Genomic DNA, 13,250 nt, shown 5'->3' on the forward strand with positions numbered 1-13,250 from the left:
AGTGTTTTAGTTGCTTAACCTTAACCAAGCCTCAACCATACATTAACCATAGTTTATTTGCCATAACCATAATATTTCCATAACCTTAACCCTCCTGTAGTAACCATGTGCAGATGTTAGAGAAATAATACATTTTACATTGGCATTGGACATGAAAAATTTTCATTAACATGAATCTGTAATTTAAGGTTTGCATTCCGTCCAATACAAACATTCTGGTTTGGCAATAGGGTTAATTTGAAGATAAAAACATTGCATTAGAGTTGTTAATGTTATGTGAATTATATTTTATATCGTAATACCAATATATATTGTGATATGCTGGAAATCATCAACTGAGAAACAGTTTATGGATAAAATGTATTTTTTTAGTAACCCAGTCCTTATTTCAAGTCCTTTTTCTCACCTCCTGCACCAACAATAAAACAAACCTAATTGTCATTTAATAGCACACATTTGAGATTACTGATTTCCTGAATTATGTTCTACTGCTGTGATCATCACATACCACTGTTCCTGCTTCAGCGTGGTCGGAAAGCAACTTCAGGGCTTTCGATGGGGCTTTATGGCTTTCCCTGATAGAAGGAATACTGGATTAGGACTAGGATACTGTGGCATGTAAACATATTATGCTGGTTTCTGATCATTTTTTGTTGGTACAGAACATAAGGGCCGAGATGGTAAGACATCAAGGAATCATAGTAATTTATTTGTCACTTTATAACACAGGGTTGCACAATGAAAAGTTGGAGCCCCTTCATACACACATAGAACATTTATACAACTTTTTAAATTTAAAATAAAATAAAACAATATATACAGTTATGTATATACTTATATAGGCTATTTATGTATAGGCTACACCCAGAAAGTAATAATTCTGTAGTGCATTTTAAATTTTCCTCCAGAGGAATGTTACATAAAAAAAACATCTGGGAAACATTATCCATCAACTTTGACAACATTTGAGCACCAAGCATCATTGAAGACCTTTAGTGTGCAGCTCTCCCCTCCTTCCCATGAAGTCTACTTGCTATTTTCCTTTCTTTTTGGGCACAATGCATGGTAATGGTAGAGATTTTCACCTTTATACCCAAATCATTTCAAATAATTGTGACAAACACTCTTTTTAGTTTGTATGAAAACAATTTCTGCAGTAAAAAAAAAAAAAATCACAAGGAAATCACTCAAAGTTCCTTGTAGGGCTGAAATCGCTGCAATAAATCTGTTTATTACTGACAAGTTTCAGCCTGTTTCCAGTTAACCACATAATAGACCACACCCTCTCTGTGGTATGTCAATAGTATCTTTGATCCATTTTATGTATTCTTGATTGCAGATGTCCATGATTGCAGTTGGTTTAGTACAAACATAGTCCATATCACCAGTGAAAGACATGACACCGTAGATTTTGTTCTTATACACCACTCCTCCACCAGAGTCACCCTGTGAGAGAGAAGATATAATGTATATTTCTTGTAATATTATTCTACTCCATTTATTTAATATCTTGATTTGTCTTGATGATTAAAACTTTAATGAGTGTGCAGAAGATTGGGTTTAGAAGCCATGTGAACTTACAGTACAGACATCCACTCCAGGACTTTGGCCACAGAACCAGTGCTGATACATTACTTTTCTGTAGAAAAAGCTGTTCTTGTTTTTCAAATAGTTTCTGAGTCCCTGACAGTTGACTATGTCAGTCTCTACACATTGAAGAGTATGTGATACACCAGGTGCTAGAGGAAAAAAAATGCAAAAACAAAAATGTTCTCGTTATCCATTTTCTGTCATTTGAATACTCTGAAAATGGCTTAGACTGTAAGATGAATGAACAAAACCTACCAATGGGATTTATCATTATGATTATCTTAAGATTTATTATCAGGCTCTCTCTAAAGTTTTTTAAAGAATTTTCAAGAATCAAACATCTGAGCATAAGTATAATAATCTTCCTTATTTCCTTATTTCACCTGAAGAGAAATAAAACTCACTTTAAAATTGGGTTGTTGCCATCAATAAATGAAAGAATAAACTTTATGAAAATAGATCATTACTTATCAAGTTGTCAAAAATATTCTCACTTCTTTCCTTATTAGGGCCTCCAGTAGTGGCAGCGTGACCTGCGATCTTAACCTTTTCACCCCTGAAAAACAATAAAAATAAGAAGAAATTATTTTTTATTTTTTCAGTGGCAGCACTGCTCGGGGCGCATGCCTCAGCATTTGAAAAGAGCTAGAGGTTACTTCTGAAAAAGCCTGCTTCATGACAAGCTCACTGCGCAGTATTTGTGTCTTGGATGCTGCATCAGCGTGTAGGCTAATGTTAGCGGCTCTATCCTGCTCTGTTGGATTTGGGAAAATATAAATAAGTATAAAAACTCGTTCAATTATATCACAACTCACAATTTAGGAGGATTTCGACAGTTTGGAAGTTCTATAGGTCGAATCTTAGTGGGCCGAGGTAGCTTCAGTAGCATGATGTCATGAGACCTCTTGTTGTTGTTTTTGTCGTAGTCTGTGAAGATCTCAGGTGGTGCTTTGATTACTACTGGTTGTCCTGGGCCTGGATGCACACCTAAAACTGCATTTATAGTCCTACAGGTAAGTAGAGATGAAAGAAAAACATCACTCAATTAAAAACATCCACTTTTTATATTACAGTACACAGTAAATCAGTACAACGTGATAAACCTTTCCTAATAAGTGCAATTTTGTAACAGTGTAAGACAAAAGATATTTTTTATAGAATAGAAATAACTCTTTGATTGACTGGTTTAACAGTGTTGAAACACAACACAAATGGGAATGGTGTGCCAATGACAAACATGACTTGTTGCCTCTTGTCCTGTACTTTTATCACAAAATCACAGATTTTAAGTGAGAGGTAAAGGTGTTCATTGAAAAACACAAAATGCAATCTATGTTAGGGACTCCTCAGTTGTCAGTAGCTTGTAAACGACACTATAGAACACAGTTTGAAGAGATTCGGTCTGAATGAGAAATATGTAGGTTTTTCTCACCATCCCACCTCCCAGCAGTGAGCTGCAGTCAGGATCCACTGGTCACTGATCAGAGAGCCACCACAGAAGAACTCATCATTGCCATCATTTGCTATCAATTTCACATGGTACAGACGTTCCTTTGGTTCACACTCATGACCTCCAATGATTCTCTTCTGCAGATCCACCACTGTGCTCACTGTGTCACCTGAAAGACAAAGTCCTCCACCAGGTGACTGCAAGTTAGAACAGTGGTTGTTGTAGAGAACTAATTCACTCTGTATAAAGTTATTGATATACACGGTGAACGGTCCCAAAAGTTGTGTGAGCATTCCTATGGAATCCCAGTATTCCAGTTTTTTCACAACTGCAAACAGGCATTTCTCTATACTAAGTTCATTTTTAGAAAACTATTCACACAGTTCTCTTTACCAACATGCAGCTCAGCGCAACAGTTAATCTGACATCCAAAATGCACTAATGCAACCAAAACACTTCATACACATCTCAGGAGCAACTCATGTTCCAGAACACTGACTGCATTTGTCTGCCAACGGTAACACTTTGTCACTCAGAACACACTGACCTAAAACAACACTAACAAATCAGTAGCTTTACAACATGCATGGTGATACATGAAGTATCTTTTTAAACTCCCTAGAATACATAATATGTATTTTACGTAACACCCAACAGGCCTGATTGCAACAAGCAACAATTGTGAACAATAGTTGACTACTCACCGACCCACAGCAAAAGGAGAAGACGAGTGATGCCACCCATCTCTTTCAATGACTGTCCTCCTGGTGCAACAGTGGTGCTTTTTTTAATCAGTTCTCGCTGTCTTGTTGGCTTTCGATCCACCAATCACCTCATGAGGGTTTATCAACACAACCCCATTGGCTATAGAGGTCTGCACTTTTTTTTTTGTTTTTGATCAACTATCAAGTGCCCTTGTCTCGCTTGAAGTGACTGCATGAAAATGACTGATATACAAAGAAAAGAAAAAAAAAAAAGTCACCTCAGCTGAATTTTATCCAGCAGGCAGATTAGACAAACATGAAGCCAACACCATAGAGTATTCAAATTAATTAACATAGATATTGTTTAAGATTACGGTCAAAAGATTAGTAAAAGTTGGCCTCGAGTTGATATTTTGATTGAAAGGAATTCATTTTAAGCAATTAATTGTTACTTTATACCTGCACTGTGGGCCAATTCTAAGATGGTTTCTTCACACACACGTACCTTTGCAAAGCTTCTTCAAACCTTTTAAACCTTCCAGAGTGTACATGGAAGCTGCTACAAATGCTGCACCCAATAGTTCATTTGTGGTGCTGAAACAGTGAACATCTATTCATCATGTCTGTTCCAGTTCCCCTGTCTATCTCTGTGCACTCTGAGTGATGAAAGGTGAACTCCCCTTGCACATTTTAGAGAGGACAGAATGATCCTTTTGTCTGGGCTCTCGGTTTGCAAAAGTGAATATTTTTATGACTAATAGTCATTCACAACATAATTTTTACTTACATTCCAAACATATTTCAACAGTCACAAGGTAAATATATATTTACTGAAAGAGTTTAATCGACATTTTTTTCCCAAAGTTTTTATTGAAGTACTGCTTAATTGATATCTTTACAATATACAGGGATACACATTTTTGCAGTATCTTGGTTTACATTGTTTACGGTTAATGGTTTGTCTTCAAAACCACTCTGAGACCATGTGCTCTTCATCCTGACTTGCAGATTGAACATGGAGATTTCAGCTGAAACACACAAGTCACCCTCATGGCAGAAGTAAGAAAGGGAAGAAGTGTTAAGAAAGAGAGAATGTAGTTCTTTGCAGGTAATTTGCATAAAAATGGCCAAAGGCCCGACACTGTTCAGTATGTATGTGAATAACCTCAAAGCTGAAATTCAGTACATAAATCTCTCTAATCACTTTAAAAGGATTTTAGTCCATGCTGAGCTGCACCTGAAAAGGAATTAAGATTAATGACTTTTTCTTTCTAAAGAACAAAACAGTTCTGATGTAATTTTAGTAATTTTTATGTGTGCTATCAATAAATGAAAGAGAAAAGTTTCAAGTTCTCAAAAATATTCTCACTTCTTTCCTTATTGGGCCTCCAGTAGTGGCAGCGTGACCTGTGATCATTACTTTTTTACCCCTGAAAAATAGCAAAACTAAGAAGTTCACAAGGGCTGAGCTGCGCCTCAAAAACTGTCCTTTGTTTGTCTTCTTCTCTGGTGAGTAGTCAGAGAAAAAGTTACAGTGCATTAAATAACAGTTACCCCGTGCTTGTGAGCTCAGCACTCTGTATGCTATGAATTCACAGGTAACAAACAGTGCTGTGGTCACAGGACTACCTGTTGATGTGCTTTTTGGTGTGACTCGTTGAGTCTTTTCATTGGCCTTCACCACATCTGGACCCATGTAAGAATGACAGCTAATGCAAGCTGGAGATACCCTCCTTTTTATAACATGAGTTTTTTGTTTAGGGCATTCAGCTTTAACCTCAGTCATTTACTACAATATGTACCCATTAAGTGCATATTTAAAGCCCCTTTTACAAGATTTTCATTCTAAAGTCAGCTAGAAACATTAAGAAGTCAGTCGGAGACGAACTTTTCAATAAACTCTAATGTTTGCTTAATTAGCCAACTAATAAAATCGGCAACAGTCGTCATTTCAATTAAAGTTCAAATGAACCTGCTTTTGTCTACCACTGTCTGAATTCAAGGAGCCATTGTTTCAAAAATGACTAAGAATTTTGAAAGGTGAATCACATATTGTGTGAGAACTGATCAACAACCGTGAAATGCAGTAAACAGGTACATGTTATCATAATGTATATTTATAATATATAAAAATGTATATTGATGCTTCACTTCCACTGTTTGTTTTCACTATATATATATAAAAAATTCTCGAATGATGAGAAATTCATGCTGGAATACTTGTGAGTCCCAAATTCACACAAGTCAGCTCCTTAAGCATGTTTTTCCTCACACATCCACACCTGTGTATGACTGATTAAGTTATGCGGCTCTACTTTCCCGAACTTGTAAAAACCCAGAAGGTTTTGCTTGTTTCAACACATTACTAGGGATGACGTCTGGTCTGTTGGTCGATTGGTTGAAGAGCAGGTACAATTTCAGTCAACCACGATTTTCTTTGGTTGACTAACACCCTAGACATTACAACTGCTCTGCTTAATTATTAATGACTGTCTGCTTAACATCGTTTTTTGTTAATTGCTTACATGTCCTATTTCGCTTGTTACTACTATCCCGTTCAGCTGCTTCATGTTTTCACTTGCTTTTTCCTGTTCTAATTGTAAGTTGCTTGTTTTATTGTTTTAATGGTTAATTTAACATCCGTCCAAATGACAACAAAACACTGGCACATTTACAGTGATGTTGATCAATGTGCGTTATCCCTGAAAAAAATAAATATAAATTGCATAGCCACCGCACAATGGGATCCTCATTGTCAGTAAGCCTGATGCATCTGGTCTCATGGTCATTTATTTTTTAGATGATGGTACATACAATTGGCTAGTTCATTACATGCATGGTCTTTGCTGTCTGATATAGCAGCTCTGCTCTTATTCCCCAAAGGTTCATATTAGATTTCATAAACATGCTGTACATCATCAAGCTGAAACTGCCACATTCAGAAGAAACATTAAAAACTGATTTCAGCAGCCAGCTGGTAAATGAGCTGCATATTAGATGAAGGAGGAAACATTTTCATAAAGGGCTGAATTAGAATTAATTGCAATATACAGGAATCTGTATTAATGCAGTATCTTGGTGCATATTATTTACAGTTAAAGTTGAGAGCTTGTGCTGTTTTGCCTCGTCATCCTGACTTGCAGATTAAACATGGAGATTTCAGGTGAAACACAGAAGGAAGAGCTAGTAAAACAGCCAGTCACGCGCACCACAGAAGTAAGAAGGGGAAGAAGTGTTCAGAAAAAGAGAACATATTGTAGTTCTTTGCAGGTAATTTGCATAACATAAGTATGATTTAATCAAATAGAGGATTTTCACAGAATGTTACCAAAGTATGTGCATGTTGGAGGGGACAGGTCTTGCTAAGTGCAAAAAATAGTCACGCTCACAGACCCCGCTGTGAGCTGGCTGGAGCTCTCTCAAGAGACCGGTGTCGTACACAAAAGGCTTTTATTTCCCTGATGGTTTGTTACAGTATGTGCATTGTCCATTATAAAACCTCTGGTTATCTGCCTTTATTTCCTGTGGGATGTTTTGGTGTGTTGTTATTGTGACTGGCCAGTTTGTGGAGCGTGTCTTTGCTGTTGTGGGAACAACAACGTGAGCTGCTGTGTAGGCAGGCATACTGGGTAGTCTCGCCCAGCGAGTCACAGGCTAACTATGGGTCTTCAGCTAATAAGCTAGCTCACTATTCTCAGTACGTATCTATCATGTTTCCAACTTACTTAAATGATGAATTTACTGTTTATCAGACCACAAATAAGAAAAGAATTAGGTTGGAAAAACGATGCACGCTGCCGGAGCGGAGTGTTAACTGATCACTGTATAAAAGCACACAACTTTTATAAATTTATTCACTGATTTTGGTGAAACTGGATCATATTTTATGGAGGGAATATTTTCTGGTCTTCCCCATGGGCGTCGCCTAGCCTTGGCAAGATTGTTCCTATAGCCCCGAATAATTCTCCACTTTGAGTGGCTTGTCACTAAAGAAGACAGCAGTGTTGTAATTTTGTATATTCACTAAACATAGGGGAGCGGAGGCAAGACCAATCAGAGAGGGTTTAAAGGAAAAAAAGTGGAAATACTCGTGTCTGTACACACTCACAGCATTGGCACAAACATCCTCTCATGCTGAATTATGAAAACAACTGTAAATATCTGTGTGAGTTCCAAGTTACATGAACATGATATGAGCAGAGCACAAGTTACTGATATTTAACCATATACTGTTTAAAGCTAACCCACTTTGCATTGCACTGTAGCCAGCTAAACTGCTAGCAATGATAGTTGTGCCAGTGACACCAAACTAGCGTAGACTCGTTTTGGGCCGATTTTTGTCATTTTATTTTGCTAATTTAATGTTCTGCCTTGAACGAGTGAGAGACGCAGTTTAATGAGCACAAAGAGGCCAGCAACGGCAGAGAGAGAGGCAGAGGGAAAAACAGCTGTAGAGCCAGAATATTCTTACATGTAACTGTGAATTAACTGTAAGGATTTATTTCCACCAAACCAGAGTTGGCGATTGTTGGAACATTGGAAAGAGTTTGAGTTTGAATGAAGTGTGTTTTAGGATGAGTTAACGAGGCAATTAAGCTGGTCTTAGTTCGGTGAAAGAGAAAAACTTGAATTCAGAAGATGTAAGGTTACGGTTGTATTTTTCTGTTTAAAATAAAATAGGTGTAAAAATATTTGAATATATAGAATATTCTCCTGGGAGAGTCAGGTAATCGGACCGCAGCTGCATGGCTAACTAGCTGAGGACAGCTGGCGTTACAGTTAGCAGCAAGTGAAGCTGTGAATCTGTTTACCAGTAAACTCCGTAAATCACCGAGAGTTGAGGCAGAGCAGCCGGAGGACATCAGAGGGAAACCCAGAAAATGTTTTCTCCATAAAATATGATCCAGATCAGAGTCCTGGTCGGAGCCAGCTGTACATCTCCCAGGTGTGATAGTTGTGAGCCGACTGTCCCTCAGTGGCAACCGTTGTAGCAGCAAGGCATGTATGGTCGATCTATACACTCTTATGTCGATCGACCAATAGGTGAAAAGTTAAGCCCATGACACACAGCCCCCCTCATTTGCATAATGAGACAGAAATTCATACAGAAATGTAAAAAGAAAAGACAGAAATAAAATGAATAAATGAATGAATGAATAAATAAATAAATGAATACAAATAAATGCACAAATCAATAAATTAAATGGAAAATTAAATGGGAAAGTAAATAAATATGGGAATTAATACAAATGTAAATAAATACAGAAGCAAATTAAAACAGAAATATCAATTTGTGTCACATTTCATAAATTATTTAATGCCTAAATTATTTTTTATTTATTTTCTGGTGCATTTAATGGCATATTAATTAACATAATTTATTATATTTATTTATTTATTTTTGATTTTGGCAGTTGTGGTCCTGCTCCCCCTGATGTCCTGCTCGCCTAAAAATAAACTGACAAAAAACAAATATGCAAAAAAAAAAAACCCACAACCCCCCCTTTTCTGCCCCTTCCCCATTAATAGGATAGTCATTTGATTCATTGGTAATAAAAAGCAGCTATAATGAAGGTTATTATAACAGTGTATCAAATTACAATGTGAAAGCAATGTGACAATGTGAAAGGTGTCGCTGGTAGTGATAAATTATCACCATAGACTATATAAACATGGACGTAGTGTCCTTGACATCACCCATAGGTTTCGGAAGAGCTGTTGTGAAGCTGGCAGTCCCCAACTCCGGCTAATCCAAAATGAAGCCTGGTTGATGAAACCACCTAGCAGCTAGCCATCTGATAGGGCACCCACATGTCTTTGTTGGAGCCAGCCTCAAGTGGTCATTTGATGAACTGCAGTTTTTGGCACTTCAGTGTTGGCTTGATTTTTCAGCTCATTGTTCAGCTGTCTGACCTGCATCTTTACTGTTTTGGTTCACTGTCCAGACAGACACAGTTAGAGACTATAGCTGGCGAACACAGTCACATTTAGCAGCTTAAGAGCCAATTATCTCCCTCAGGAGTTGGTAAAGACCAAAAACCGAGCTAAAAAGAGATTGAATATTGGACATACATTTAGAAGGTGGTCAGAAACACAACTGAATGATAATGTTGCTCCATAACTGCTGGATGGCAGTAAACAAGCAACTACTTGCTAACAGTTTGCCAGTTTTAAAATGTAATGAGATCTGTTATTACCTATAGACACAAAGCAGTACCTGTCCTTTAAATAGGATTCAAACCAGTTTAATACTGTGCCAGAAAGTCCCACCTAGTTTTCCAGTCAGTCTAGTAATGTGTTGTGGTTGACTGTGTCTAATACAGCACTGAGATCCAATAATACCAAGACTGAAATTCTGCCACTGTTTGTGTTTAAGTGGATGTCAATGAAAGACTTTAAAAAGGTGTGCTCGAAAACCTGACTGGAAGACACCAAAACAGCTGTTGAAAACAGCTTTTTCAATGATTTTACTTAAAAACAGGAGGTTTGATATGGGCCTATAATTTCTCATTAGTGACACATCTAGATTGTTCTTTTTTAAGACTGGCTTGATGACTGCAGTTTTCACAGTCTGTGGGAAGACACCTGAGAGAAGAGACAATTGTGCAGAAATATGTTCATATATCTTTTTTGCCTGTGACACTGAAGACATAAAAACAATAATGATCGTGAGTCATCGTCATTTTAATTTAACTGACGCAATCTTGTAAAAGAAGTCATACTGTTTACCATTTTTATCAGTATTTTTTAAAAGAGCAGAGTATTATTTTGTCCCTTTGTAGTTTTTCCATACAATGACAAATCTTGTGAAACTACAGTCATGTTGAAGAATCACCTTTATTGTTTGTCTTAAAGGACTTTACAAATGATGGTTGAACATTTAACGTACATGTACATTTATGAATTGAAAATTTAGAGCAACTCCACAGTTTTCCGAATGAATGTGAAATGCTTGTTAAATGACAGGACATGTTACAGTTAACCACACATTAGACATTTCTTTGGTCTAGTAATAGTATTTTTGATCCACTTTATGTATGCACAGACGTCCATGAATCCAGCTGCTTCAGTACAGGCGTATTTAGAGTTACCAGTGAATGCATGGACACCATAAATCCTGTGATTGTACAACACTCCTCCACCAGAGTCACCCTGTGAGAGAGATGTATATATTGTTTATTATAGACATTTGCATCATTTATTGAAATACTTATTTATATTAAAGTGGTGAAACTTGTAATGACTGTAGATAAGATATAAGGTTAGAAGCCATGCCAACTCACTGAACATGTATCCACTCCAGGAGTTTGGCCACAGAACCAGTGTTGATACGTCCTTTTTGAGACAAGAGCTCTGAGCCTCTGACAGTCGACAACCTCGATGTTTGCACATTGGAGAGTATTTGACAAACCAGGTTCTAGATGAGAATAGAAAAAAGCTGTTTCTTCACTGCAAAAACAAAACACTCCATCATTTTCTGTTTAACTTGCACACTGAAAATGATTCCACCAGCAAATTAACATGACTGTGCTGTACCTTACCACTTATTTATAGTTTTATAAAATGCATCCAAATATCTTCAAAGAATGTTTAAGAATCAAACAGTATCTTTAAATGAGGTCATTTATCTGCTTTATTAAAAGAATGTTTCAATTATTTTCAAAATATCTGAATATTAAGTGTACTGGCAGATGTTTTATTGTGTATATACATAAATATAATAAATAAGCAACACAATTTTAAGGCAAAATAAAAAATGTATTTAATGTTAATATGTGTCAACAATGTTACCAAACATACAAGCAAAAATAAGAACACTAACGGTGATAAACAGATAATTGTTAATATAAAATAAACCAGATTCATCTCACGTCTTTGATTATTAGGGCCTGCAGCAGGGGCTCCATGACCTGCAATCTGAACTTTAGCACCTCTGAAATACAATTAAAAGAGTAAAAAGAAACCGTTTTATAGCAGTTTTCATTTAAACAAAGTCTAAAAAATGATTCAAAAACGTTGAGCTGAGCTTTCAGAATTATTGAAAGGGAAAGATTATGACTCATATTGGGACGCTTTTTACAGTCAGGAAGTCCCACAGGTCGAATCTGAGTTATAGGGTTAGGTAGCTTCAGCAGCATGATGTCATGGGTCCTTTGATTGTTGTCCCTAAAGATCTCAGGTGGTGCTGTGATTTGTACTGTTTGTCCCGGACCTGGATGCACACCTACAACTGCATTCATAGTCCTGCAAATAAATAGAGGTTAAAGAAGAACATCATGAATTACCATAAATACATCATATTTTAATATTGTAGGTCAATAATTACTGAACATGAACATAAGCAATGCTATATTCATTTTGGGAATGCTATAGTTTACCATCAAATCATTTAGATTGTTGCTTCATGACTTTCAGAATTTATGAGTGACAAATATATTGCTACTGGTTTTTAAGAAAAACTTTCTCACCATCCTTGCTTCCAGCAGTGAGCTGCAGTCAGAATCCACTGGTCACTGATCAGAGAGCCACCACACAAGGACCATTGTTGAGCATTAACTGCTATCAATTTCACGTGGTACAGACGTTCAGTTGGTTGACACTGTTGACCTCCAATGATTCTCTTCTGCAGATCCACCACTGTGCTCACTGTGACACCTGAAAGAGAAAATCCTCCACCAGGTGACTGTGAGTAAAACTGTGGTTGTTTGTACAACAAATACACCTTATATGCTCTCAGTAGAATAGAAAAAGGTGAGTCCCCATTAGGAGACCAGGCAAGTGGCTGTCACTGACCAGACAAATTTTTTTGATAAATCAGTTAATCAATAACAAACGGGTACTGTATAAAGTAATTGAAAGATACACAACAACCCAACTCTCCTGCAAAAGCTCTTGCAAAGCTGGGTTTGCTGTAGATAGGTTTGGATTTATAGTTAAGTGTTGGATTTCCACTGCAACAGAACAATGTGTCATACGTGACCAGGCTATATATAGAAGTGGCGTTACATCCAGGTAACTTGTATTTCACCATGTCTCATTGTTACTGAATAGAAGGCTAATGCTGTGCAATCGCTGTGCACGCGTTCTTTCATTTATTGTAACAGACACCGATGATCAGTAGTGGCAGTGGAACAGTTTTGCTAGATGTGTATTACTGAAAAGGAGAATATTACTGAGCGTTTTTGTAGTGTTAATGTTTTTATCACTATTGGAAGCTTGGAGAAAACATTAGCAGCCCAAGATGAGGTTTCCACGGTGTAGCTATGGCTATGGCTATGGCTATGGTGGCCCCTTAAAGCGCAACTATAAATCCAGCTTAAATGTGCCCTGCGGAGTCCCTGTTTCCATTCTGTCTTATTCACCAAAATACACTGTGTGTATCCTTTAGGTCTAACAAACGTGTTGAGAACATTTGTGAGGCTGATTTTCATGCACGCACAAGAACAAACAAAACGGGGACCCACACCAAAATATATTGCTCCACTGCACTCCTAGTGGACAAAAGG

At 37.2% G+C, this 13,250-nt stretch overlaps 2 protein-coding genes across 3 annotated transcripts; both read right to left on the minus strand.

Moving 5' to 3' along the window:
- Window positions 1–688: 688 nt before the first annotated feature.
- LOC122871479 (snake venom serine protease BthaTL-like) lies at window positions 689–3,839 on the minus strand. 2 transcript variants are annotated; one of them, XM_044186660.1, is made up of 6 exons: window positions 3,745–3,839; window positions 3,023–3,209; window positions 2,406–2,597; window positions 2,085–2,146; window positions 1,582–1,739; window positions 689–1,446 (listed from the first exon to the last, which is right to left on the minus strand). In XM_044186660.1, the coding sequence occupies exons 1-6, from the start codon at window positions 3,782–3,784 to the stop codon at window positions 1,261–1,263; spliced, it is 825 nt and encodes a 274-aa protein (XP_044042595.1). In that variant the 5' UTR covers window positions 3,785–3,839; the 3' UTR covers window positions 689–1,260. The 2 variants fall into 2 exon arrangements, with proteins under 2 accessions (XP_044042595.1, XP_044042586.1); XM_044186651.1 differs by having other exon boundaries at window positions 3,023–3,224; window positions 3,745–3,799.
- Window positions 3,840–10,592: 6,753 nt separating this feature from the next.
- Window positions 10,593–12,775, minus strand: LOC122874032 (mast cell protease 1-like). Its single transcript, XM_044191515.1, has 5 exons — window positions 12,751–12,775; window positions 12,213–12,399; window positions 11,616–11,988; window positions 11,028–11,161; window positions 10,593–10,896 (listed from the first exon to the last, which is right to left on the minus strand). The coding sequence occupies exons 1-5, from the start codon at window positions 12,773–12,775 to the stop codon at window positions 10,776–10,778; spliced, it is 840 nt and encodes a 279-aa protein (XP_044047450.1). The 3' UTR covers window positions 10,593–10,775.
- Window positions 12,776–13,250: the final 475 nt, after the last annotated feature.

Source organism: Siniperca chuatsi, linkage group LG3 (genome assembly GCF_020085105.1).
Source record: "Siniperca chuatsi isolate FFG_IHB_CAS linkage group LG3, ASM2008510v1, whole genome shotgun sequence".
NCBI classification, from domain to species: Eukaryota; Metazoa; Chordata; class Actinopteri; order Centrarchiformes; family Sinipercidae; genus Siniperca; species Siniperca chuatsi.